The 25,838-nt window shown below is 45.7% G+C and overlaps 1 protein-coding gene across 2 annotated transcripts in view; it reads right to left on the bottom strand.

Moving 5' to 3' along the window:
• LOC140372578 (lysyl oxidase homolog 2A-like) overlaps positions 1 to 25,838 on the bottom strand; it is a 162,320-nt gene that overhangs the window by 43,122 nt on the left and 93,360 nt on the right. The window contains exons 1-4 of one of the 2 annotated variants that reach the window (XM_072459715.1): positions 24,795 to 24,817; positions 24,092 to 24,259; positions 5,112 to 5,280; positions 437 to 677 (exon numbers count right to left, since the gene is read on the bottom strand). In XM_072459715.1, coding sequence (XP_072315816.1) covers positions 437 to 677; positions 5,112 to 5,280; positions 24,092 to 24,259; positions 24,795 to 24,812 — 596 coding nt within the window. In that variant the 5' untranslated portion in view covers positions 24,813 to 24,817. Of the gene's footprint in view, positions 1 to 436; positions 678 to 5,111; positions 5,281 to 24,091; positions 24,260 to 24,794; positions 24,818 to 25,838 lie in introns of those variants that run through there. The other variant, XM_072459714.1, reaches the window with a different exon arrangement.

The raw sequence follows: 25,838 nt of genomic DNA, 5'->3' as shown, positions 1-25,838 counted from the left end.
ACCCTGCAGGCGTCCAGACCCTAAGGGTGTCCAGACCCTGCAGGTATCCGGACCCTACAGGCGTCCAGACCCTAAGGGTGTCCAGACCCTGCAGGCGCCCAGACCCTAAGGGTGTCCAGACCCTGCAGGTATCCGGACCCTGCAGGCGTCCAGACCCTAAGGGTGTCCAGACCCTGCAGGCGTCCAGACCCTAAGGGTGTCCAGACCCTGCAGGCGTCCAGACCCTAAGGGTGTCCAAACAAACACACCAAATAAAATCAAAACTAGAAGATCATAGGCACTTTGAACAGGTGTGTTTCCGTGGTTACCAGACGCACATGTGACATAAAGGTTAGACCTGAGCCTGGTCTGGACCATTTAAGATTTTAAACACATTTGAACCAAATAAAGGTGTAAATTTGTGTCTAAAGTTACATTAGAGTTCATGATGTCTCACCTGTGACACTCGTGCCACGCCCAGGACTGAGGCCCGGCTGTGGGTCTGAAGTCAGACACGCCCTTATTGTGGATCTGAGAGGAAAACCTCATGAGTCTGCGATAGGACGAAGGGTCAGCGGCGGCAACCGAACTGGACAGACAGTTCTCCTCCTGAGCACAAGTCAGAGCGTAGAGTGGACGGTCCTCCAGGTACGTGGTCTGCTCCACCGCCGGGGCGTTCAGGACCAGGTCTGGAGCCGCTGTGAGAGAGAGAGAGGGTTCAGGACCAGGTCTGGAGCCGCTGTGAGAGAGAGAGAGGGTTCAGGACCAGGTCTGGAGCCGCTGTGAGAGAGAGAGAGGGTTCAGGAGCAGGTCTGGAGCCGCTGTGAGAGAGAGAGAGGGTTCAGGACCAGGTCTGGAGCCGCTGTGAGAGAGAGAGAGGGTTAAGGAGCAGGTCTGGAGCCGCTGTGAGAGAGAGAGAGGGTTCAGGACCAGGTCTGGAGCCGCTGTGAGAGAGAGAGAGGGTTCAAGACCAGGTCTGGAGCCGCTGTGTGAGAGAGAGAGGGTTCAAGACCAGGTCTGGAGCCGCTGTGTGAGAGAGAGAGGGTTCAGGACCAGGTCTGGAGCCGCTGTGAGAGAGAGAGAGGGTTCAGGAGCAGGTCTGGAGCCGCTGTGTGAGAGAGAGAGGGTTCAGGACCAGGTCTGGAGCCGCTGTGAGAGAGAGAGAGGGTTCAGGACCAGGTCTGGAGCCGCTGTGAGAGAGAGAGAGGGTTCAGGACCAGGTCTGGAGCCGCTGTGTGAGAGAGAGAGAGGGTTCAGGACCAGGTCTGGAGCCGCTGTGTGAGAGAGAGAGGGTTCAGGACCAGGTCTGGAGCCGCTGTGAGAGAGAGAGAGGGTTCAGGACCAGGTCTGGAGCCGCTGTGTGAGAGAGAGAGGGTTCAGGACCAGGTCTGGAGCCGCTGTGAGAGAGAGAGAGGGTTCAGGACCAGGTCTGGAGCCGCTGTGTGAGAGAGAGAGGGTTCAGGACCAGGTCTGGAGCCGCTGTGAGAGAGAGAGAGGGTTCAGGACCAGGTCTGGAGCCGCTGTGAGAGAGAGAGAGGGTTCAAGACCAGGTCTGGAGCTGCTGTGAGAGAGAGAGAGGGTTCAGGACCAGGTCTGGAGCCGCTGTGAGAGAGAGAGAGGGTTCAAGACCAGGTCTGGAGCCGCTGTGTGAGAGAGAGAGGGTTCAGGACCAGGTCTGGAGCCGCTGTGAGAGAGAGAGAGGGTTCAGGACCAGGTCTGGAGCCGCTGTGAGAGAGAGAGAGGGTTCAGGACCAGGTCTGGAGCCGCTGTGTGAGAGAGAGAGGGTTCAAGACCAGGTCTGGAGCCGCTGTGAGAGAGAGAGAGGGTTCAGGAGCAGGTCTGGAGCCGCTGTGAGAGAGAGAGAGGGTTCAGGACCAGGTCTGGAGCCGCTGTGAGAGAGAGAGAGGGTTCAGGACCAGGTCTGGAGCCGCTGTGTGAGAGAGAGAGGGTTCAGGACCAGGTCTGGAGCCGCTGTGAGAGAGAGAGAGGGTTCAGGACCAGGTCTGGAGCCGCTGTGAGAGAGAGAGAGGGTTCAGGAGCAGGTCTGGAGCCGCTGTGAGAGAGAGAGAGGGTTCAGGACCAGGTCTGGAGCCGCTGTGAGAGAGAGAGAGGGTTCAGGACCAGGTCTGGAGCCGCTGTGAGAGAGAGAGAGGGTTCAGGACCAGGTCTGGAGCCGCTGTGAGAGAGAGAGAGGGTTCAGGACCAGGTCTGGAGCCGCTGTGAGAGAGAGAGAGGGTTCAGGAGCAGGTCTGGAGCCGCTGTGAGAGAGAGAGAGGGTTCAGGAGCAGGTCTGGAGCCGCTGTGAGAGAGAGAGAGGGTTCAGGAGCAGGTCTGGAGCCGCTATGAGAGAGAGAGAGGGTTCAGGAGCAGGTCTGGAGCCGCTGTGAGAGAGAGAGAGGGTTCAAGACCAGGTCTGGAGCCGCTGTGAGAGAGAGAGAGGGTTCAAGACCAGGTCTGGAGCCGCTGTGAGAGAGAGAGAGGGTTCAGGACCAGGTCTGGAGCCGCTGTGAGAGAGAGAGAGGGTTCAGGACCAGGTCTGGAGCCGCTGTGAGAGAGAGAGAGGGTTCAGGACCAGGTCTGGAGCCGCTGTGAGAGAGAGAGAGGGTTCAAGACCAGGTCTGGAGCCGCTGTGTGAGAGAGAGAGGGTTCAGGACCAGGTCTGGAGCCGCTGTGAGAGAGAGAGGGTTCAGGACCAGGTCTGGAGCCGCTGTGAGAGAGAGAGAGGGTTCAGGACCAGGTCTGGAGCCGCTGTGAGAGAGAGAGAGAGGGTTCAGGACCAGGTCTGGAGCCGCTGTGAGAGAGAGAGAGGGTTCAGGACCAGGTCTGGAGCCGCTGTGAGAGAGAGAGAGGGTTCAAGACCAGGTCTGGAGCCGCTGTGTGAGAGAGAGAGGGTTCAAGACCAGGTCTGGAGCCGCTGTGTGAGAGAGAGAGGGTTCAAGACCAGGTCTGGAGCCGCTGTGAGAGAGAGAGAGGGTTCAGGACCAGGTCTGGAGCCGCTGTGAGAGAGAGAGAGGGTTAAGGAGCAGGTCTGGAGCCGCTGTGAGAGAGAGAGAGGGTTCAGGACCAGGTCTGGAGCCGCTGTGAGAGAGAGAGAGGGTTCAAGACCAGGTCTGGAGCCGCTGTGTGAGAGAGAGAGGGTTCAGGACCAGGTCTGGAGCCGCTGTGAGAGAGAGAGAGGGTTCAAGACCAGGTCTGGAGCCGCTGTGTGAGAGAGAGAGGGTTCAGGACCAGGTCTGGAGCCGCTGTGAGAGAGAGAGAGGGTTCAGGACCAGGTCTGGAGCCGCTGTGTGAGAGAGAGAGGGTTCAGGACCAGGTCTGGAGCCGCTGTGTGAGAGAGAGAGGGTTCAGGACCAGGTCTGGAGCCGCTGTGAGAGAGAGAGAGGGTTCAGGACCAGGTCTGGAGCCGCTGTGAGAGAGAGAGAGGGTTCAGGACCAGGTCTGGAGCCGCTGTGAGAGAGAGGGTTCAGGACCAGGTCTGGAGCCGCTGTGAGAGAGAGAGAGAGAGGGTTCAAGACCAGGTCTGGAGCCGCTGTGAGAGAGAGAGAGGGTTCAGGACCAGGTCTGGAGCCGCTGTGAGAGAGAGGGTTCAGGACCAGGTCTGGAGCCGCTGTGAGAGAGAGAGAGAGAGGGTTCAAGACCAGGTCTGGAGCCGCTGTGAGAGAGAGAGAGGGTTCAGGACCAGGTCTGGAGCCGCTGTGAGAGAGAGAGAGGGTTCAGGACCAGGTCTGGAGCCGCTGTGAGAGAGAGAGAGGGTTCAGGAGCAGGTCTGGAGCCGCTGTGAGAGAGAGAGAGGGTTCAGGAGCAGGTCTGGAGCCGCTGTGAGAGAGAGAGAGGGTTCAGGACCAGGTCTGGAGCCGCTGTGAGAGAGAGAGAGGGTTCAGGACCAGGTCTGGAGCCGCTGTGAGAGAGAGAGAGGGTTCAGGACCAGGTCTGGAGCCGCTGTGTGAGAGAGAGAGGGTTCAGGACCAGGTCTGGAGCCGCTGTGAGAGAGAGAGAGGGTTCAGGACCAGGTCTGGAGCCGCTGTGTGAGAGAGAGAGGGTTCAGGACCAGGTCTGGAGCCGCTGTGAGAGAGAGAGAGGGTTCAGGACCAGGTCTGGAGCCGCTGTGAGAGAGAGAGAGGGTTCAAGACCAGGTCTGGAGCTGCTGTGAGAGAGAGAGAGGGTTCAGGACCAGGTCTGGAGCCGCTGTGAGAGAGAGAGAGGGTTCAAGACCAGGTCTGGAGCCGCTGTGAGAGAGAGAGAGGGTTCAAGACCAGGTCTGGAGCCGCTGTGAGAGAGAGAGAGGGTTCAGGACCAGGTCTGGAGCCGCTGTGAGAGAGAGAGAGGGTTCAGGAGCAGGTCTGGAGCCGCTGTGAGAGAGAGAGAGGGTTCAAGACCAGGTCTGGAGCCGCTGTGAGAGAGAGAGAGGGTTCAGGACCAGGTCTGGAGCCGCTGTGAGAGAGAGAGAGGGTTCAGGACCAGGTCTGGAGCCGCTGTGAGAGAGAGAGAGGGTTCAGGACCAGGTCTGGAGCCGCTGTGAGAGAGAGAGAGGGTTCAAGACCAGGTCTGGAGCCGCTGTGAGAGAGAGAGAGGGTTCAGGACCAGGTCTGGAGCCGCTGTGAGAGAGAGAGAGGGTTCAGGACCAGGTCTGGAGCCGCTGTGAGAGAGAGAGAGGGTTCAGGACCAGGTCTGGAGCCGCTGTGAGAGAGAGAGAGGGTTCAGGACCAGGTCTGGAGCCGCTGTGAGAGAGAGAGAGGGTTCAGGACCAGGTCTGGAGCCGCTGTGAGAGAGAGAGAGGGTTCAGGACCAGGTCTGGAGCCGCTGTGAGAGAGAGAGAGGGTTCAGGACCAGGTCTGGAGCTGCTGTGAGAGAGAGAGAGGGTTCAGGACCAGGTCTGGAGCCGCTGTGAGAGAGAGAGAGGGTTCAAGACCAGGTCTGGAGCCGCTGTGAGAGAGAGAGAGGGTTCAGGACCAGGTCTGGAGCCGCTGTGTGAGAGTACTATAGTACAGTAAGTACGGTAAGTACGGTAAGTACAGTAAGTACAGTAAGTAGAATAAGTAGAATAAGTACAGTAAGTAGAGTAAGTACAGTAAGTAGAGTAAGTAGAGTAAGTACAGTAAGTACAGAAAGTACAGTAGTAGTATTGGTCGTACTCTGAGTACACGAGACCCCGGCAGAGAAGCGTCCTCCGCCTCTCGAACACGTCACATGTTTCCCGTGATGTAAACATTGATCCAGAGTCAGCTCCGCCCCCGAACACTTCACTCCACTCAGCAGTACTGCGTCTGAAGAAGTATCATCACCCTGCCAGTACCACGTCTCCTACAAGTACACAGAGTACACAGAGTACACAGAGTACACAGAGTAAGTATCACTCTGTTAGAAAGTGACCTTCAAAAAGACTCAAGTTTGATTGAAATCTCAAAAGAAAAAGGCCCTTTCTATGTTTAGTTTGCATGTTCTGCCTGTGTCAGCTGTTGTTTACTGGAAGTTGTGTTGTTGTTGCTGTTTACTGGAAGTTGTGTTGTTGTTGCTGTTTACTGGAAGTTGTGTTGTTGTTTACTGGAAGTTGTGTTGTTGTTTACTGGAAGTTGTGTTGTTGTTTACTGGAAGTTGTGTTGTTGTTGCTGTTTACTGGAAGTTGTGTTGTTGTTTACTGGAAGTTGTGTCGTTGTTTACTGGAAGTTGCGTTGTTGTTGTTTACTGGAGGTTGTGCTGTTGTTTACAGGAGGTTGTGTTGTTGTTGTTTACTGGAGGTTGTGTTGATGTTTACTGGAGGTTGTGTTGTTGTTTACAGGAGGTTGTGTTGTTGTTTACTGGAGGTTGTGTTGTTGTTTACAGGAGGTTGTGTTGTTGTTTACTGAAAGTTGTTGTTGTTGTTTACAGGAGGTTGTGATGTTGTTTACAGGAGGTTGTGTTGTTGTTTACTGAAAGTTGTTGTTGTTGTTTACAGGAGGTTGTGTTGTTGTTTACAGGAGGTTGTGTTGTTGTTTACAGGAGGTTGTGTTGTTGTTTACAGGAGGTTGTGATGTTGTTTACAGGAGGTTGTGTTGTTGTGTTGTTGTTTACAGGAGGTTGTGTTGTTGTTTACAGGAGGTTGTGATGTTGTTTACAGGAGGTTGTTGTTGTTGTTTACAGGAGGTTGTGTTGTTGTTTACAGGAGGTTGTGTTGTTGTTTACAGGAGGTTGTTGTTGTTGTTTACAGGAGGTTGTGATGTTGTTTACAGGAGGTTGTGATGTTGTTTACAGGAGGTTGTGTTATTTACAGGAGGTTGTGTTGTTGTTTACTGGAGGTTGTGATGTTGTTTACAGGAGGTTGTGTTGTTGTTTACAGGAGGTTGTTGTTGTTGTTAACAGGAGGTTGTTGTTTACAGAAGGTTGTGTTGTTGTTTACAGGAGGTTGTGTTGTTGTTTACAGGAGGTTGTGTTGTTGTTTACAGGAGGTTGTTGTTGTTGTTGTTTACAGGAGGTTGTGATGTTGTTTACAGGAGGTTGTGTAGTTGTTTACAGGAGGTTGTGATGTTGTTTACAGGAGGTTGTTGTTGTTTACAGGAGGTTGTGATGTTGTTTACAGGAGGTTGTTGTTTACAGGAGGTTGTGTTGTTGTTTACAGGAGGTTGTGTTGTTGTTTACAGGAGGTTGTGTTGTTGTTTACTGGAGGTTGTGTTGTTGTTTACAGGAGGTTGTGTTGTTGTTTACTGGAAGTTGTTGTTGTTGTTTACAGGAGGTTGTGTTGTTTACAGGAGGTTGTTGTTGTTTACAGGAGGTTGTGTTGTTTACAGGAGGTTGTTGTTGTTTACAGGAGGTTGTGTTGTTGTTTACAGGAGGTTGTGATGTTGTTTACAGGAGGTTGTGTTGTTGTTTACAGGAGGTTGTGTTGTTGTTTACAGGAGGTTGTGTTGTTGTTTACAGGAGGTTGTTGTTGTTGTTTACAGGAGGTTGTGTTGTAGTTTACAGGAGGTTGTGTTGTTGTTTACTGGAGGTTGTGATGTTGTTTACAGGAGGTTGTGTTGTTGTTTACAGGAGGTTGTTGTTGTTGTTTACTGGAGGTTGTATTGTTGTTTACAGGAGGTTGTGTTGTTGTTTACTGGAGGTTGTTTACAGGAGGTTGTGTTGTTGTTTACAGGAGGTTGTGTTGTTGTTTACAGGAGGTTGTGTTGTTGTTTACAGGAGGTTGTGTTGTTTACAGGAGGTTGTTGTTGTTGTTTACAGGAGGTTGTGATGTTGTTTACAGGAGGTTGTTGTTGTTTTTTACAGGAGGTAAAGTATCATCACCCTGCCAGTACCACGTCTCCTACAAGTACACAGAGTACACAGAGTACACAGAGTACACAGAGTAAGTATCACTCTGTTAGAAAGTGACCTTCAAAAAGACTCAAGTTTGATTGAAATCTCAAAAGAAAAAGGCCCTTTCTATGTTTAGTTTGCATGTTCTGCCTGTGTCAGCTGTTGTTTACTGGAAGTTGTGTTGTTGTTGCTGTTTACTGGAAGTTGTGTTGTTGTTGCTGTTTACTGGAAGTTGTGTTGTTGTTTACTGGAAGTTGTGTTGTTGTTTACTGGAAGTTGTGTTGTTGTTTACTGGAAGTTGTGTCGTTGTTTACTGGAAGTTGCGTTGTTGTTGTTTACTGGAGGTTGTGCTGTTGTTTACAGGAGGTTGTGTTGTTGTTGTTTACTGGAGGTTGTGTTGATGTTTACTGGAGGTTGTGTTGTTGTTTACAGGAGGTTGTGTTGTTGTTTACTGGAGGTTGTGTTGTTGTTTACAGGAGGTTGTGTTGTTGTTTACTGAAAGTTGTTGTTGTTGTTTACAGGAGGTTGTGATGTTGTTTACAGGAGGTTGTGTTGTTGTTTACTGAAAGTTGTTGTTGTTGTTTACAGGAGGTTGTGTTGTTGTTTACAGGAGGTTGTGTTGTTGTTTACAGGAGGTTGTGTTGTTGTTTACAGGAGGTTGTGATGTTGTTTACAGGAGGTTGTGTTGTTGTTTACAGGAGGTTGTGTTGTTGTTTACAGGAGGTTGTGATGTTGTTTACAGGAGGTTGTGATGTTGTTTACAGGAGGTTGTTGTTGTTGTTTACAGGAGGTTGTGTTGTTGTTTACAGGAGGTTGTGTAGTTGTTTACAGGAGGTTGTGATGTTGTTTACAGGAGGTTGTTGTTGTTTACAGGAGGTTGTGATGTTGTTTACAGGAGGTTGTTGTTTACAGGAGGTTGTGTTGTTGTTTACAGGAGGTTGTGTTGTTGTTTACTGGAGGTTGTGTTGTTGTTTACAGGAGGTTGTGTTGTTGTTTACTGGAAGTTGTTGTTGTTGTTTACAGGAGGTTGTGTTGTTTACAGGAGGTTGTTGTTGTTTACAGGAGGTTGTGTTGTTTACAGGAGGTTGTTGTTGTTTACAGGAGGTTGTGATGTTGTTTACAGGAGGTTGTGTTGTTGTTTACAGGAGGTTGTGTTGTTGTTTACAGGAGGTTGTGTTGTTGTTTACAGGAGGTTGTTGTTGTTGTTTACAGGAGGTTGTGTTGTAGTTTACAGGAGGTTGTGTTGTTGTTTACTGGAGGTTGTGATGTTGTTTACAGGAGGTTGTGTTGTTGTTTACAGGAGGTTGTTGTTGTTGTTTACTGGAGGTTGTATTGTTGTTTACAGGAGGTTGTGTTGTTGTTTACTGGAGGTTGTTTACAGGAGGTTGTGTTGTTGTTTACAGGAGGTTGTGTTGTTGTTTACAGGAGGTTGTGTTGTTGTTTACAGGAGGTTGTGTTGTTTACAGGAGGTTGTGTTGTTGTTTACAGGAGGTTGTGATGTTGTTAACAGGAGGTTGTTGTTGTTGTTTACAGAAAGTTGTGTTGTTGTTTACAGGAGGTTGTGTTGTTGTTTACAGGAGGTTGTGTTGTTGTTTACAGGAGGTTGTGTTGTTGTTTACAGGAGGTTGTTGTTGTTGTTTACAGGAGGTTGTGATGTTGTTTACAGGAGGTTGTGTTGTTGTTTACAGGAGGTTGTGATGTTGTTTACAGGAGGTTGTTGTTGTTTACAGGAGGTTGTGTTGTTGTTTACAGGAGGTTGTGTTGTTGTTTACAGGAGGTTGTGTTGTTGTTTACAGGAGGTTGTGTTGTTGTTTACAGGAGGTTGTGATGTTGTTTACAGGAGGTTGTGTTGTTGTTTACAGGAGGTTGTTGTTGTTGTTTACAGGAGGTTGTGATGTTGTTTACAGGAGGTTGTGTTGTTGTTTACAGGAGGTTGTGTTGTTGTTTACAGGAGGTTGTTGTTGTTGTTTACAGGAGGTTGTGTTGTTGTTTACAGGAGGTTGTGTTGTTGTTTACTGGAGGTTGTGATGTTGTTTACAGGAGGTTGTGTTGTTGTTTACAGGAGGTTGTTGTTGTTGTTTACTGGAGGTTGTGTTGTTGTTTACAGGAGGTTGTGTTGTTGTTTACTGGAGGTTGTTTACAGGAGGTTGTGTTGTTGTTTACAGGAGGTTGTGTTGTTGTTTACAGGAGGTTGTGTTGTTGTTTACAGGAGGTTGTTGTTGTTGTTTACAGGAGGTTGTTGTTGTTCTTTACAGGAGGTTGTGTTGTTGTTTACTGGAGGTTGTGATGTTGTTTACAGGAGGTTGTGTTGTTGTTTACAGGAGGTTGTTGTTGTTGTTTACTGGAGGTTGTGTTGTTGTTTACAGGAGGTTGTGTTGTTGTTTACTGGAGGTTGTTTACAGGAGGTTGTGTTGTTGTTTACCTGGAGGTTGTGTTGTTGTTTACCTGGAGGTTGTGTTGTTGTTTACAGGAGGTTGTGTTGTTGTTTACAGGAGGTTGTGTTGTTGTTTACAGGGGGTTGTGTTGTTGTTTACAGGAGGTTGTTGTTGTTTACAGGAGGTTGTGTTGTTGTTTACAGGAGGTTGTGTTGTTGTTTACAGGAGGTTGTGTTGTTGTTTACTGGAGGTTGTGTTGTTGTTTACAGGAGGTTGTGTTGTTGTTTACTGGAGGTTGTTTACAGGAGGTTGTGTTGTTGTTTACCTGGAGGTTGTGTTGTTGTTTACCTGGAGGTTGTGTTGTTGTTTACAGGAGGTTGTGTTGTTGTTTACAGGAGGTTGTGTTGTTGTTTACAGGGGGTTGTGTTGTTGTTTACAGGAGGTTGTTGTTGTTTACAGGAGGTTGTGTTGTTGTTTACAGGAGGTTGTGTTGTTGTTTACAGGAGGTTGTGTTGTTGTTTACAGGAGGTTGTGTTGTTGTTTACAGGAGGTTGTGTTGTTGTTTACAGGGGGTTGTGTTGTTGTTTACAGGAGGTTGTTGTTGTTTACAGGAGGTTGTGTTGTTGTTTACAGGAGGTTGTGTTGTTGTTTACAGGAGGTTGTGTTGTTGTTTACAGGAGGTTGTGTTGTTGTTTACAGGGGGTTGTGTTGTTGTTTACAGGAGGTTGTTGTTGTTTACAGGAGGTTGTGTTGTTGTTTACAGGAGGTTGTGTTGTTGTTTACAGGAGGTTGTGTTGTTGTTTACAGGGGGTTGTGTTGTTGTTTACAGGAGGTTGTTGTTGTTTACAGGAGGTTGTTGTTGTTGTTTACAGGAGGTTGTGTTGTAGTTTACAGGAGGTTGTGTTGTTGTTTACTGGAGGTTGTGATGTTGTTTACAGGAGGTTGTGTTGTTGTTTACAGGAGGTTGTTGTTGTTGTTTACTGGAGGTTGTATTGTTGTTTACAGGAGGTTGTGTTGTTGTTTACTGGAGGTTGTTTACAGGAGGTTGTGTTGTTGTTTACAGGAGGTTGTGTTGTTGTTTACAGGAGGTTGTGTTGTTGTTTACAGGAGGTTGTGTTGTTTACAGGAGGTTGTTGTTGTTGTTTACAGGAGGTTGTGATGTTGTTTACAGGAGGTTGTTGTTGTTTTTTACAGGAGGTAAAGTATCATCACCCTGCCAGTACCACGTCTCCTACAAGTACACAGAGTACACAGAGTACACAGAGTACACAGAGTAAGTATCACTCTGTTAGAAAGTGACCTTCAAAAAGACTCAAGTTTGATTGAAATCTCAAAAGAAAAAGGCCCTTTCTATGTTTAGTTTGCATGTTCTGCCTGTGTCAGCTGTTGTTTACTGGAAGTTGTGTTGTTGTTGCTGTTTACTGGAAGTTGTGTTGTTGTTGCTGTTTACTGGAAGTTGTGTTGTTGTTTACTGGAAGTTGTGTTGTTGTTTACTGGAAGTTGTGTTGTTGTTTACTGGAAGTTGTGTCGTTGTTTACTGGAAGTTGCGTTGTTGTTGTTTACTGGAGGTTGTGCTGTTGTTTACAGGAGGTTGTGTTGTTGTTGTTTACTGGAGGTTGTGTTGATGTTTACTGGAGGTTGTGTTGTTGTTTACAGGAGGTTGTGTTGTTGTTTACTGGAGGTTGTGTTGTTGTTTACAGGAGGTTGTGTTGTTGTTTACTGAAAGTTGTTGTTGTTGTTTACAGGAGGTTGTGATGTTGTTTACAGGAGGTTGTGTTGTTGTTTACTGAAAGTTGTTGTTGTTGTTTACAGGAGGTTGTGTTGTTGTTTACAGGAGGTTGTGTTGTTGTTTACAGGAGGTTGTGTTGTTGTTTACAGGAGGTTGTGATGTTGTTTACAGGAGGTTGTGTTGTTGTTTACAGGAGGTTGTGTTGTTGTTTACAGGAGGTTGTGATGTTGTTTACAGGAGGTTGTGATGTTGTTTACAGGAGGTTGTTGTTGTTGTTTACAGGAGGTTGTTGTTGTTGTTTACAGGAGGTTGTGTTGTTGTTTACAGGAGGTTGTGTAGTTGTTTACAGGAGGTTGTGATGTTGTTTACAGGAGGTTGTTGTTGTTTACAGGAGGTTGTGATGTTGTTTACAGGAGGTTGTTGTTTACAGGAGGTTGTGTTGTTGTTTACAGGAGGTTGTGTTGTTGTTTACTGGAGGTTGTGTTGTTGTTTACAGGAGGTTGTGTTGTTGTTTACTGGAAGTTGTTGTTGTTGTTTACAGGAGGTTGTGTTGTTTACAGGAGGTTGTTGTTGTTTACAGGAGGTTGTGTTGTTTACAGGAGGTTGTTGTTGTTTACAGGAGGTTGTGATGTTGTTTACAGGAGGTTGTGTTGTTGTTTACAGGAGGTTGTGTTGTTGTTTACAGGAGGTTGTGTTGTTGTTTACAGGAGGTTGTTGTTGTTGTTTACAGGAGGTTGTGTTGTAGTTTACAGGAGGTTGTGTTGTTGTTTACTGGAGGTTGTGATGTTGTTTACAGGAGGTTGTGTTGTTGTTTACAGGAGGTTGTATTGTTGTTTACAGGAGGTTGTGTTGTTGTTTACTGGAGGTTGTTTACAGGAGGTTGTGTTGTTGTTTACAGGAGGTTGTGTTGTTGTTTACAGGAGGTTGTGTTGTTGTTTACAGGAGGTTGTGTTGTTTACAGGAGGTTGTGTTGTTGTTTACAGGAGGTTGTGATGTTGTTAACAGGAGGTTGTTGTTGTTGTTTACAGAAAGTTGTGTTGTTGTTTACAGGAGGTTGTGTTGTTGTTTACAGGAGGTTGTGTTGTTGTTTACAGGAGGTTGTGTTGTTGTTTACAGGAGGTTGTTGTTGTTGTTTACAGGAGGTTGTGATGTTGTTTACAGGAGGTTGTGTTGTTGTTTACAGGAGGTTGTGATGTTGTTTACAGGAGGTTGTTGTTGTTTACAGGAGGTTGTGTTGTTGTTTACAGGAGGTTGTGTTGTTGTTTACAGGAGGTTGTGTTGTTGTTTACAGGAGGTTGTGTTGTTGTTTACAGGAGGTTGTGATGTTGTTTACAGGAGGTTGTGTTGTTGTTTACAGGAGGTTGTTGTTGTTGTTTACAGGAGGTTGTGATGTTGTTTACAGGAGGTTGTGTTGTTGTTTACAGGAGGTTGTGTTGTTGTTTACAGGAGGTTGTTGTTGTTGTTTACAGGAGGTTGTGTTGTTGTTTACAGGAGGTTGTGTTGTTGTTTACTGGAGGTTGTGATGTTGTTTACAGGAGGTTGTGTTGTTGTTTACAGGAGGTTGTTGTTGTTGTTTACTGGAGGTTGTGTTGTTGTTTACAGGAGGTTGTGTTGTTGTTTACTGGAGGTTGTTTACAGGAGGTTGTGTTGTTGTTTACAGGAGGTTGTGTTGTTGTTTACAGGAGGTTGTGTTGTTGTTTACAGGAGGTTGTTGTTGTTGTTTACAGGAGGTTGTTGTTGTTCTTTACAGGAGGTTGTGTTGTTGTTTACTGGAGGTTGTGATGTTGTTTACAGGAGGTTGTGTTGTTGTTTACAGGAGGTTGTTGTTGTTGTTTACTGGAGGTTGTGTTGTTGTTTACAGGAGGTTGTGTTGTTGTTTACTGGAGGTTGTTTACAGGAGGTTGTGTTGTTGTTTACCTGGAGGTTGTGTTGTTGTTTACCTGGAGGTTGTGTTGTTGTTTACAGGAGGTTGTGTTGTTGTTTACAGGAGGTTGTGTTGTTGTTTACAGGGGGTTGTGTTGTTGTTTACAGGAGGTTGTTGTTGTTTACAGGAGGTTGTGTTGTTGTTTACAGGAGGTTGTGTTGTTGTTTACAGGAGGTTGTGTTGTTGTTTACTGGAGGTTGTGTTGTTGTTTACAGGAGGTTGTGTTGTTGTTTACTGGAGGTTGTTTACAGGAGGTTGTGTTGTTGTTTACCTGGAGGTTGTGTTGTTGTTTACCTGGAGGTTGTGTTGTTGTTTACAGGAGGTTGTGTTGTTGTTTACAGGAGGTTGTGTTGTTGTTTACAGGGGGTTGTGTTGTTGTTTACAGGAGGTTGTTGTTGTTTACAGGAGGTTGTGTTGTTGTTTACAGGAGGTTGTGTTGTTGTTTACAGGAGGTTGTGTTGTTGTTTACAGGAGGTTGTGTTGTTGTTTACAGGAGGTTGTGTTGTTGTTTACAGGGGGTTGTGTTGTTGTTTACAGGAGGTTGTTGTTGTTTACAGGAGGTTGTGTTGTTGTTTACAGGAGGTTGTGTTGTTGTTTACAGGAGGTTGTGTTGTTGTTTACAGGAGGTTGTGTTGTTGTTTACAGGGGGTTGTGTTGTTGTTTACAGGAGGTTGTTGTTGTTTACAGGAGGTTGTGTTGTTGTTTACAGGAGGTTGTGTTGTTGTTTACAGGAGGTTGTGTTGTTGTTTACAGGGGGTTGTGTTGTTGTTTACAGGAGGTTGTTGTTGTTTACAGGAGGTTGTGTTGTTGTTGTTTACAGGAGGTTGTGTTGTTGTTTACAGGAGGTTGTGTTGTTGTTTACAGGAGGTTGTGTTGTTGTTTACAGGAGGTTGTGTTGTTGTTTACAGGGGGTTGTGTTGTTGTTTACAGGAGGTTGTGTTGTTGTTTACAGGGGGTTGTGTTGTTGTTTACAGGAGGTTGTGTTGTTGTTTACAGGAGGTTGTGTTGTTGTTTACAGGAGGTTGTGTTGTTGTTTACCTGGAGGTTGTGTTGTTGTTTACAGGAGGTTGTGTTGTTGTTTACTGGAGGTTGTGTTGTTGTTTACAGGAGGTTGTGTTGTTGTTTACAGGAGGTTGTGTTGTTGTTTACAGGAGGTTGTGTTGTTGTTTACCTGGACGTTGTGTTGTTGTTTACTGGAGGTTGTGTTGTTGTTTACAGGAGGTTGTGTTGTTGTTTACAGGAGGTTGTTGTTGTTGTTTACAGGAGGTTGTTGTTGTTCTTTACAGAGGGTTGTGTTGTTGTTTACTGGAGGTTGTGATGTTGTGTACAGGAGGTTGTGTTGTTGTTTACAGGAGGTTGTTGTTGTTGTTTACTGGAGGTTGTGTTGTTGTTTACAGGAGGTTGTGTTGTTGTTGTTTACTGGAGGTTGTTTACAGGAGGTTGTGTTGTTGTTTACAGGAGGTTGTGTTGTTGTTTACCTGGAGGTTGTGTTGTTGTTTACAGGAGGTTGTGTTGTTGTTTACAGGAGGTTGTGTTGTTGTTTACCTGGAGGTTGTGTTGTTGTTTACAGGAGGTTGTGTTGTTGTTTACCTGGAGGTTGTGTTGTTGTTTACAGGAGGTTGTGTTGTTGTTTACAGGAGGTTGTGTTGTTGTTTACAGGAGGTTGTGTTGTTGTTTACAGGAGGTTGTTGTTGTTTACAGGAGGTTGTGTTGTTGTTTACCTGGAGGTTGTGTTGTTGTTTACAGGAGGTTGTGTTGTTGTTTACAGGAGGTTGTGTTGTTGTTTACAGGAGGTTGTGTTGTTGTTTACAGGAGGTTGTTGTTTTTTACAGGAGGTTGTGTTGTTGTTTACCTGGAGGTTGTGTTGTTGTTTACAGGAGGTTGTTGTTGTTTACAGGAGGTTGTGTTGTTGTTTACCTGGAGGTTGTGTTGTTGTTTACCTGGAGGTTGTGTTGTTGTTTACAGGAGGTTGTGTTGTTGTTTACAGGAGGTTGTGTTGTTGTTTACAGGAGGTTGTTGTTGTTTACAGGAGGTTGTGTTGTTGTTTACAGGAGGTTGTTGTTGTTTACAGGAGGTTGTGTTGTTGTTTACCTGGAGGTTGTGTTGTTGTTTACAGGAGGTTGTGTTGTTGTTTACCTGGAGGTTGTGTTGTTGTTTACAGGAGGTTGTGTTGTTGTTTACAGGAGGTTGTGTTGTTGTTTACCTGGAGGTTGTGTTGTTGTTTACAGGAGGTTGTGTTGTTGTTTACCTGGAGGTTGTGTTGTTGTTTACAGGAGGTTGTGTTGTTGTTTACAGGAGGTTGTGTTGTTGTTTACAGGAGGTTGTGTTGTTGTTTACAGGAGGTTGTTGTTGTTTACAGGAGGTTGTGTTGTTGTTTACCTGGAGGTTGTGTTGTTGTTTACAGGAGGTTGTGTTGTTGTTTACAGGAGGTTGTGTTGTTGTTTACAGGAGGTTGTTGTTGTTTACAGGAGGTTGTGTTGTTGTTTACCTGGAGGTTGTGTTGTTGTTTACAGGAGGTTGTTGTTGTTTACAGGAGGTTGTGTTGTTGTTTACCTGGAGGTTGTGTTGTTGTTTACAGGAGGTTGTGTTGTTGTTTACAGGAGGTTGTTGTTGTTTACAGGAGGTTGTGTTGTTGTTTACAGGAGGTTGTGTTGTTGTTTACAGGGGGTTGTGTTGTTGTTTACAGGAGGTTGTTGTTGTTTACAGGAGGTTGTGTTGTTGTTTACCTGGAGGTTGTGTTGTTGTTTACAGGAGGTTGTGTTGTTGTTTACAGGAGGTTGTGTTGTTGTTTACAGGAGGTTGTGTTGTTGTTTACCTGGAGGTTGTGTTGTTGTTTACAGGAGGTTGTGTTGTTGTTTACAGGAGGTTGTGTTGTTGTTTACAGGAGGTTGTGTTGTTGTTTACAGGAGGTTGTGTTGTTGTTTACCTGGAGGTTGTGTTGTTGTTTACAGGAGGTTGTGTTGTTGTTTACAGGAGGTTGTGTTGTTGTTTACTGGAGGTTGTGTTGTTGTTTACTGGAGGTTGTGTTGTTGTTTACAGGAGGTTGTGTTGTTGTTTACAGGAGGTTGTTGTTGTTTACAGGAGGTTGTGTTGTTGTTTACCTGGAGGTTGTGTTGTTGTTTACAGGAGGTTGTGTTGTTGTTTACAGGAGGTTGTGTTGTTGTTTACAGGAGGTTGTTGTTGTTTACAGGAGGTTGTGTTGTTGTTTACCTGGAGGTTGTGTTGTTGTTTACAGGAGGTTGTGTTGTTGTTTACAGGAGGTTGTGTTGTTGTTTACAGGAGGTTGTTGTTGTTTACAGGAGCTTGTTGTTGTTTACAGGAGGTTGTTGTTGTTTACAGGAGGTTGTGTTGTTGTTTACAGGGGGTTGTGTTGTTGTTTACAGGAGGTTGTGTTGTTGTTTACCTGGAGGTTGTGTTGTTGTTTACAGGAGGTTGTGTTGTTGTTTACAGGAGGTTGTGTTGTTGTTTACAGGAGGTTGTTGTTGTTTACAGGAGGTTGTTGTTGTTCACAGGAGGTTGTTGTTGTTTACAGGAGGTTGTGTTGTTGTTTACCTGGAGGTTGTGTTGTTGTTTACCTGGAGGTTGTGTTGTTGTTTACAGGAGGTTGTGTTGTTGTTTACAGGAGGTTGTGTTGTTGTTTACAGGAGGTTGTGTTGTTGTTTACAGGAAGTTGTTGTTGTTTACAGGAGGTTGTGTTGTTGTTTACCTGGAGGTTGTGTTGTTGTTTACAGGAGGTTGTGTTGTTGTTTACAGGAGGTTGTGTTGTTGTTTACAGGAGGTTGTGTTGTTGTTTACTGGAGGTTGTGTTGTTGTTTACAGGAGGTTGTGTTGTTGTTTACTGGAGGTTGTGTTGTTGTTTACAGGAGGTTGTGTTGTTGTTTACAGGAGGTTGTGTTGTTGTTTACAGGGGGTTGTGTTGTTGTTTACAGGAGGTTGTGTTGTTGTTTACAGGAGGTTGTGTTGTTGTTTACTGGAGGTTGTGTTGTTGTTTACAGGAGGTTGTGTTGTTGTTTACAGGGGGTTGTGTTGTTGTTTACAGGAGGTTGTGTTGTTGTTTACAGGAGGTTGTGTTGTTGTTTACAGGAGGTTGTGTTGTTGTTTACAGGAGGTTGTGTTGTTGTTTACAGGGGGTTGTGTTGTTGTTTACAGGAGGTTGTGTTGTTGTTTACCTGGAGGTTGTGTTGTTGTTTACAGGAGGTTGTTGTTGTTGTTGTTTACAGGAGGTTGTGTTGTTGTTTACAGGAGGTTGTGTTGTTGTTTACTGGAGGTTGTGTTGTTGTTTACCTGGAGGTTGTGTTGTTGTTTACAGGAGGTTGTGTTGTTGTTTACAGGAGGTTGTGTTGTTGTTTACAGGAGGTTGTGTTGTTGTTTACTGGAGGTTGTGTTGTTGTTTACAGGAGGTTGTGTTGTTGTTTACAGGAGGTTGTGTTGTTGTTTACTGGAGGTTGTGTTGTTGTTTACAGGAGGTTGTGTTGTTGTTTACCTGGAGGTTGTGTTGTTGTTTACCTGGAGGTTGTGTTGTTGTTTACAGGAGGTTGTGTTGTTGTTTACAGGAGGTTGTGTTGTTGTTTACAGGAGGTTGTGTTGTTGTTTACAGGGGGTTGTGTTGTTGTTTACAGGAGGTTGTTGTTGTTTACAGGAGGTTGTGTTGTTGTTTACCTGGAGGTTGTGTTGTTGTTTACAGGAGGTTGTGTTGTTGTTTACAGGAGGTTGTGTTGTTGTTTACTGGAGGTTGTGTTGTTGTTTACTGGAGGTTGTGTTGTTGTTTACAGGAGGTTGTGTTGTTGTTTACAGGAGGTTGTGTTGTTGTTTACAGGAGGTTGTGTTGTTGTTTACAGGGGGTTGTGTTGTTGTTTACAGGAGGTTGTTGTTGTTTACAGGAGGTTGTGTTGTTGTTTACCTGGAGGTTGTGTTGTTGTTTACAGGAGGTTGTGTTGTTGTTTACAGGAGGTTGTGTTGTTGTTTACAGGAGGTTGTGTTGTTGTTTACTGGAGGTTGTGTTGTTGTTTACAGGAGGTTGTGTTGTTGTTTACAGGAGGTTGTGTTGTTGTTTACTGGAGGTTGTGTTGTTGTTTACTGGAGGTTGTGTTGTTGTTTACTGGAGGTTGTGTTGTTGTTTACAGGAGGTTGTGTTGTTGTTTACAGGAGGTTGTGTTGTTGTTTACAGGAGGTTGTGTTGTTGTTTACAGGAGGTTGTGTTGTTGTTTACTGGAGGTTGTGTTGTTGTTTACAGGAGGTTGTGTTGTTGTTTACAGGAGGTTGTGTTGTTGTTTACTGGAGGTTGTGTTGTTGTTTACAGGAGGTTGTGTTGTTGTTTACCTGGAGGTTGTGTTGTTGTTTACCTGGAGGTTGTGTTGTTGTTTACAGGAGGTTGTGTTGTTGTTTACAGGAGGTTGTGTTGTTGTTTACAGGGGGTTGTGTTGTTGTTTACAGGAGGTTGTTGTTGTTTACAGGAGGTTGTGTTGTTGTTTACCTGGAGGTTGTGTTGTTGTTTACAGGAGGTTGTGTTGTTGTTTACAGGAGGTTGTGTTGTTGTTTACTGGAGGTTGTGTTGTTGTTTACTGGAGGTTGTGTTGTTGTTTACAGGAGGTTGTGTTGTTGTTTACAGGAGGTTGTGTTGTTGTTTACAGGAGGTTGTGTTGTTGTTTACAGGGGGTTGTGTTGTTGTTTACAGGAGGTTGTTGTTGTTTACAGGAGGTTGTGTTGTTGTTTACCTGGAGGTTGTGTTGTTGTTTACAGGAGGTTGTGTTGTTGTTTACAGGAGGTTGTGTTGTTGTTTACTGGAGGTTGTGTTGTTGTTTACAGGAGGTTGTGTTGTTGTTTACAGGAGGTTGTTGTTGTTTACAGGAGGTTGTTGTTGTTTACAGGAGGTTGTTGTTGTTTACAGGAGGTTGTGTTGTTGTTTACAGGGGGTTGTGTTGTTGTTTACAGGAGGTTGTTGTTGTTTACAGGAGGTTGTGTTGTTGTTTACCTGGAGGTTGTGTTGTTGTTTACAGGAGGTTGTGTTGTTGTTTACAGGAGGTTGTGTTGTTGTTTACAGGAGGTTGTTGTTGTTTACAGGAGGTTGTTGTTGTTCACAGGAGGTTGTTGTTGTTTACAGGAGGTTGTGTTGTTGTTTACCTGGAGGTTGTGTTGTTGTTTACCTGGAGGTTGTGTTGTTGTTTACAGGAGGTTGTGTTGTTGTTTACAGGAGGTTGTGTTGTTGTTTACAGGAGGTTGTGTTGTTGTTTACAGGAGGTTGTGTTGTTGTTTACTGGAGGTTGTGTTGTTGTTTACTGGAGGTTGTGTTGTTGTTTACAGGAGGTTGTGTTGTTGTTTACAGGAGGTTGTGTTGTTGTTTACAGGAGGTTGTTGTTGTTTACAGGAGGTTGTGTTGTTGTTTACCTGGAGGTTGTGTTGTTGTTTACAGGAGGTTGTGTTGTTGTTTACAGGAGGTTGTGTTGTTGTTTACAGGAGGTTGTGTTGTTGTTTACTGGAGGTTGTGTTGTTGTTTACAGGAGGTTGTGTTGTTGTTTACTGGAGGTTGTGTTGTTGTTTACAGGAGGTTGTGTTGTTGTTTACAGGGGGTTGTGTTGTTGTTTACAGGAGGTTGTGTTGTTGTTTAGAGGAGGTTGTGTTGTTGTTTACAGGAGGTTGTGTTGTTGTTTACAGGAGGTTGTGTTGTTGTTTACAGGGGGTTGTGTTGTTGTTTACAGGAGGTTGTGTTGTTGTTTACCTGGAGGTTGTGTTGTTGTTTACAGGAGGTTGTTGTTGTTGTTGTTTACAGGAGGTTGTGTTGTTGTTTACAGGAGGTTGTGTTGTTGTTTACTGGAGGTTGTGTTGTTGTTTACCTGGAGGTTGTGTTGTTGTTTACAGGAGGTTGTGTTGTTGTTTACAGGAGGTTGTGTTGTTGTTTACAGGAGGTTGTGTTGTTGTTTACTGGAGGTTGTGTTGTTGTTTACAGGAGGTTGTGTTGTTGTTTACAGGAGGTTGTGTTGTTGTTTACTGGAGGTTGTGTTGTTGTTTACAGGAGGTTGTGTTGTTGTTTACCTGGAGGTTGTGTTGTTGTTTACCTGGAGGTTGTGTTGTTGTTTACAGGAGGTTGTGTTGTTGTTTACAGGAGGTTGTGTTGTTGTTTACAGGAGGTTGTGTTGTTGTTTACAGGAGGTTGTGTTGTTGTTTACCTGGAGGTTGTGTTGTTGTTTACCTGGAGGTTGTGTTGTTGTTTACAGGAGGTTGTGTTGTTGTTTACAGGAGGTTGTGTTGTTGTTTACAGGGGGTTGTGTTGTTGTTTACAGGAGGTTGTTGTTGTTTACAGGAGGTTGTGTTGTTGTTTACCTGGAGGTTGTGTTGTTGTTTACAGGAGGTTGTGTTGTTGTTTACAGGAGGTTGTGTTGTTGTTTACTGGAGGTTGTGTTGTTGTTTACTGGAGGTTGTGTTGTTGTTTACAGGAGGTTGTGTTGTTGTTTACAGGAGGTTGTGTTGTTGTTTACAGGAGGTTGTGTTGTTGTTTACAGGGGGTTGTGTTGTTGTTTACAGGAGGTTGTTGTTGTTTACAGGAGGTTGTGTTGTTGTTTACCTGGAGGTTGTGTTGTTGTTTACAGGAGGTTGTGTTGTTGTTTACAGGAGGTTGTGTTGTTGTTTACTGGAGGTTGTGTTGTTGTTTACAGGAGGTTGTGTTGTTGTTTACAGGAGGTTGTTGTTGTTTACAGGAGGTTGTTGTTGTTTACAGGAGGTTGTTGTTGTTTACAGGAGGTTGTGTTGTTGTTTACAGGGGGTTGTGTTGTTGTTTACAGGAGGTTGTTGTTGTTTACAGGAGGTTGTGTTGTTGTTTACCTGGAGGTTGTGTTGTTGTTTACAGGAGGTTGTGTTGTTGTTTACAGGAGGTTGTGTTGTTGTTTACAGGAGGTTGTTGTTGTTTACAGGAGGTTGTTGTTGTTCACAGGAGGTTGTTGTTGTTTACAGGAGGTTGTGTTGTTGTTTACCTGGAGGTTGTGTTGTTGTTTACCTGGAGGTTGTGTTGTTGTTTACAGGAGGTTGTGTTGTTGTTTACAGGAGGTTGTGTTGTTGTTTACAGGAGGTTGTGTTGTTGTTTACAGGAGGTTGTGTTGTTGTTTACTGGAGGTTGTGTTGTTGTTTACTGGAGGTTGTGTTGTTGTTTACAGGAGGTTGTGTTGTTGTTTACAGGAGGTTGTGTTGTTGTTTACAGGAGGTTGTTGTTGTTTACAGGAGGTTGTGTTGTTGTTTACCTGGAGGTTGTGTTGTTGTTTACAGGAGGTTGTGTTGTTGTTTACAGGAGGTTGTGTTGTTGTTTACAGGAGGTTGTGTTGTTGTTTACTGGAGGTTGTGTTGTTGTTTACAGGAGGTTGTGTTGTTGTTTACTGGAGGTTGTGTTGTTGTTTACAGGAGGTTGTGTTGTTGTTTACAGGGGGTTGTGTTGTTGTTTACAGGAGGTTGTGTTGTTGTTTAGAGGAGGTTGTGTTGTTGTTTACAGGAGGTTGTGTTGTTGTTTACAGGAGGTTGTGTTGTTGTTTACAGGGGGTTGTGTTGTTGTTTACAGGAGGTTGTGTTGTTGTTTACCTGGAGGTTGTGTTGTTGTTTACAGGAGGTTGTTGTTGTTGTTGTTTACAGGAGGTTGTGTTGTTGTTTACAGGAGGTTGTGTTGTTGTTTACTGGAGGTTGTGTTGTTGTTTACCTGGAGGTTGTGTTGTTGTTTACAGGAGGTTGTGTTGTTGTTTACAGGAGGTTGTGTTGTTGTTTACAGGAGGTTGTGTTGTTGTTTACTGGAGGTTGTGTTGTTGTTTACAGGAGGTTGTGTTGTTGTTTACAGGAGGTTGTGTTGTTGTTTACTGGAGGTTGTGTTGTTTACAGGAGGTTGTGTTGTTGTTTACCTGGAGGTTGTGTTGTTGTTTACCTGGAGGTTGTGTTGTTGTTTACAGGAGGTTGTGTTGTTGTTTACAGGAGGTTGTGTTGTTGTTTACAGGAGGTTGTGTTGTTGTTTACAGGGGGTTGTGTTGTTGTTTACAGGAGGTTGTTGTTGTTTACAGGAGGTTGTGTTGTTGTTTACAGGAGGTTGTGTTGTTGTTTACAGGAGGTTGTGTTGTTGTTTACTGGAGGTTGTGTTGTTGTTTACTGGAGGTTGTGTTGTTGTTTACAGGAGGTTGTGTTGTTGTTTACAGGAGGTTGTGTTGTTGTTTACTGGAGGTTGTGTTGTTGTTTACAGGAGGTTGTGTTGTTGTTTACTGGAGGTTGTGTTGTTGTTTACAGGAGGTTGTGTTGTTGTTTACAGGAGGTTGTGTTGTTGTTTACAGGAGGTTGTGTTGTTGTTTACTGGAGGTTGTGTTGTTGTTTACTGGAGGTTGTGTTGTTGTTTACTGGAGGTTGTGTTGTTGTTTACAGGAGGTTGTGTTGTTGTTTACAGGAGGTTGTGTTGTTGTTTACTGGAGGTTGTGTTGTTGTTTACAGGAGGTTGTGTTGTTGTTTACAGGAGGTTGTTGTTGTTTACCTGGAGGTTGTGTTGTTGTTTACAGGAGGTTGTGTTGTTGTTTACAGGAGGTTGTGTTGTTGTTTACAGGAGGTTGTTGTTGTTTACAGGAGGTTGTGTTGTTGTTTACCTGGAGGTTGTGTTGTTGTTTACAGGAGGTTGTGTTGTTGTTTACAGGAGGTTGTGTTGTTGTTTACAGGAGGTTGTGTTGTTGTTTACAGGAGGTTGTTGTTTTTTACAGGAGGTTGTGTTGTTGTTTACCTGGAGGTTGTGTTGTTGTTTACAGGAGGTTGTTGTTGTTTACAGGAGGTTGTGTTGTTGTTTACCTGGAGGTTGTGTTGTTGTTTACCTGGAGGTTGTGTTGTTGTTTACAGGAGGTTGTGTTGTTGTTTACAGGAGGTTGTGTTGTTGTTTACAGGAGGTTGTTGTTGTTTACAGGAGGTTGTGTTGTTGTTTACAGGAGGTTGTTGTTGTTTACAGGAGGTTGTGTTGTTGTTTACCTGGAGGTTGTGTTGTTGTTTACAGGAGGTTGTGTTGTTGTTTACCTGGAGGTTGTGTTGTTGTTTACAGGAGGTTGTGTTGTTGTTTACAGGAGGTTGTGTTGTTGTTTACCTGGAGGTTGTGTTGTTGTTTACAGGAGGTTGTGTTGTTGTTTACCTGGAGGTTGTGTTGTTGTTTACAGGAGGTTGTGTTGTTGTTTACAGGAGGTTGTGTTGTTGTTTACAGGAGGTTGTGTTGTTGTTTACAGGAGGTTGTTGTTGTTTACAGGAGGTTGTGTTGTTGTTTACCTGAAGGTTGTGTTGTTGTTTACAGGAGGTTGTGTTGTTGTTTACAGGAGGTTGTGTTGTTGTTTACAGGAGGTTGTTGTTGTTTACAGGAGGTTGTGTTGTTGTTTACCTGGAGGTTGTGTTGTTGTTTACAGGAGGTTGTGTTGTTGTTTACAGGAGGTTGTGTTGTTGTTTACAGGAGGTTGTTGTTGTTTACAGGAGGTTGTGTTGTTGTTTACCTGGAGGTTGTGTTGTTGTTTACAGGAGGTTGTGTTGTTGTTTACAGGAGGTTGTTGTTGTTTACAGGAGGTTGTGTTGTTGTTTACAGGAGGTTGTGTTGTTGTTTACAGGGGGTTGTGTTGTTGTTTACAGGAGGTTGTTGTTGTTTACAGGAGGTTGTGTTGTTGTTTACCTGGAGGTTGTGTTGTTGTTTACAGGAGGTTGTGTTGTTGTTTACAGGAGGTTGTGTTGTTGTTTACAGGAGGTTGTGTTGTTGTTTACCTGGAGGTTGTGTTGTTGTTTACAGGAGGTTGTGTTGTTGTTTACAGGAGGTTGTGTTGTTGTTTACAGGAGGTTGTTGTTGTTTACCTGGAAGGCGTGTGAGGCGAAGCCCAGGCCCAGCTGTCTGCAGACCACCATGGCCTCCACGGTCCCCCAGCCCTCACTGCAGACGGAGCCCCAGACCAGGGACCCGTTCTTTTGCCCCAGAACCTCCACACGGCCCTCCAGCGCGCTGCGGCCCCCGGACAACCGCAACTACAAGAGACACATGTCACTACGGCCCCCGGATCACTTCGGCCCCCGGGTCACTTCGGCCCCCGGATCACTTCGGCCCCCGGATCACTTCGGCCCCCGGGTCACTTCGGCCCCCGGGTCACTTCGGCCCCCGGGTCACTTCGGCCCCCAGACAGCCACAACTACAAGAGACACATGTCACTACGGCCCCCGGATCACTTCGGCCCCCGGGTCACTTCGGCCCCCGGATCACTTCGGCCCCCGGGTCACTTCGGCCCCCGGGTCACTTCGGCCCCCAGACAGCCACAACTACAAGAGACACATGTCACTTCGGCCCCCGGACAACCGCAGCTACAAGAGGCACGTTTTGTCTCCCGGGTGTCTTAAAGCCCATCAGTGGGACATGTCTCACCCGTGTCTTAAAGCCCATCAGTGGGACATGTCTCACCCGTGTCTTAAAGCCCATCTGGGGGACATGTCTCACCCGTGTCTTAAAGCCCATCAGTGGGACATGTCTCACCCGTGTCTTAAAGCCCATCAGTGGGACATGTCTCACCCGTGTCTTAAAGCCCATCTGTGGGACATGTCTCACCCGTGTCTTAAAGCCCATCTGGGGGACATGTCTCACCCGTGTCTTAAAGCCCATCTGGGGGACATGTCTCACCCGTGTCTTAAAGCCCATCAGTGGGACATGTCTCACCCGTGTTCAAAAGCCCATCTGGGGGACATGTCTCACCCGTGTTCCAAAGCCCATCAGTGGGACATGTCTCACCCGTGTTCCAAAGCCCATCTGGGGGACATGTCTCACCCGTGTCTTAAAGCCCATCAGTGGGACATGTCTCACCCGTGTCTTAAAGCCCATCTGTGGGACATGTCTCACCCGTGTCTTAAAGCCCATCAGTGGGACATGTCTCACCCGTGTCTTAAAGCCCATCAGTGGGACATGTCTCACCCTTGTCTTAAAGTCCATCAGTGGGACATGTCTCACCCATGTTCCAAAGCCCATCTGGGGGACATGTCTCACCCGTGTCTTAAAGCCCATCAGTGGGACATGTCTCACCCGTGTCTTAAAGTCCATCAGTGGGACATGTCTCAACCGTGTCTTAAAGCCCATCTGTGGGACATGTCTCACCCGTGTCTTAAAGCCGATCTGGGGGACATGTCTCACCCGTGTCCTAAAGCCCATCTGGGGGACATGTCTCACCCGTGTCTTAAAGTCCATCAGTGGGACATGTCTCACCCGTGTCTTAAAGCCCATCTGGGGGACATGTCTCACCCGTGTCTTAAAGTCCATCAGTGGGACATGTCTCACCCGTGTCTTAAAGCCCATCTGGGGGACATGTCTCACCCGTGTCTTAAAGCCCATCAGTGGGACATGTCTCAACCGTGTTTTAAAGCCCATCAGTGGGACATGTCTCAACCGTGTCTTAAAGCCCATCAGTGGGACATGTCTCACCCGTGTCTTAAAGCCCATCTGGGGGACATGTCTCACCCGTGTCTTAAAGCCCATCTGGGGGACATGTCTCACCCGTGTCTTAAAGCCCATCTGGGGGACATGTCTCACCCGTGTCTTAAAGCCCATCTGGGGGACATGTCTCAC

Source organism: Eucyclogobius newberryi, unplaced genomic scaffold (genome assembly GCF_026437365.1).
Source record: "Eucyclogobius newberryi isolate DKJ021-1_F unplaced genomic scaffold, fEucNew1.0.hap1 SCAF_26, whole genome shotgun sequence".
Taxonomy (NCBI): Eukaryota; Metazoa; Chordata; class Actinopteri; order Gobiiformes; family Gobiidae; genus Eucyclogobius; species Eucyclogobius newberryi.
This window is presented reverse-complemented; position numbering and strand designations above follow the sequence as displayed.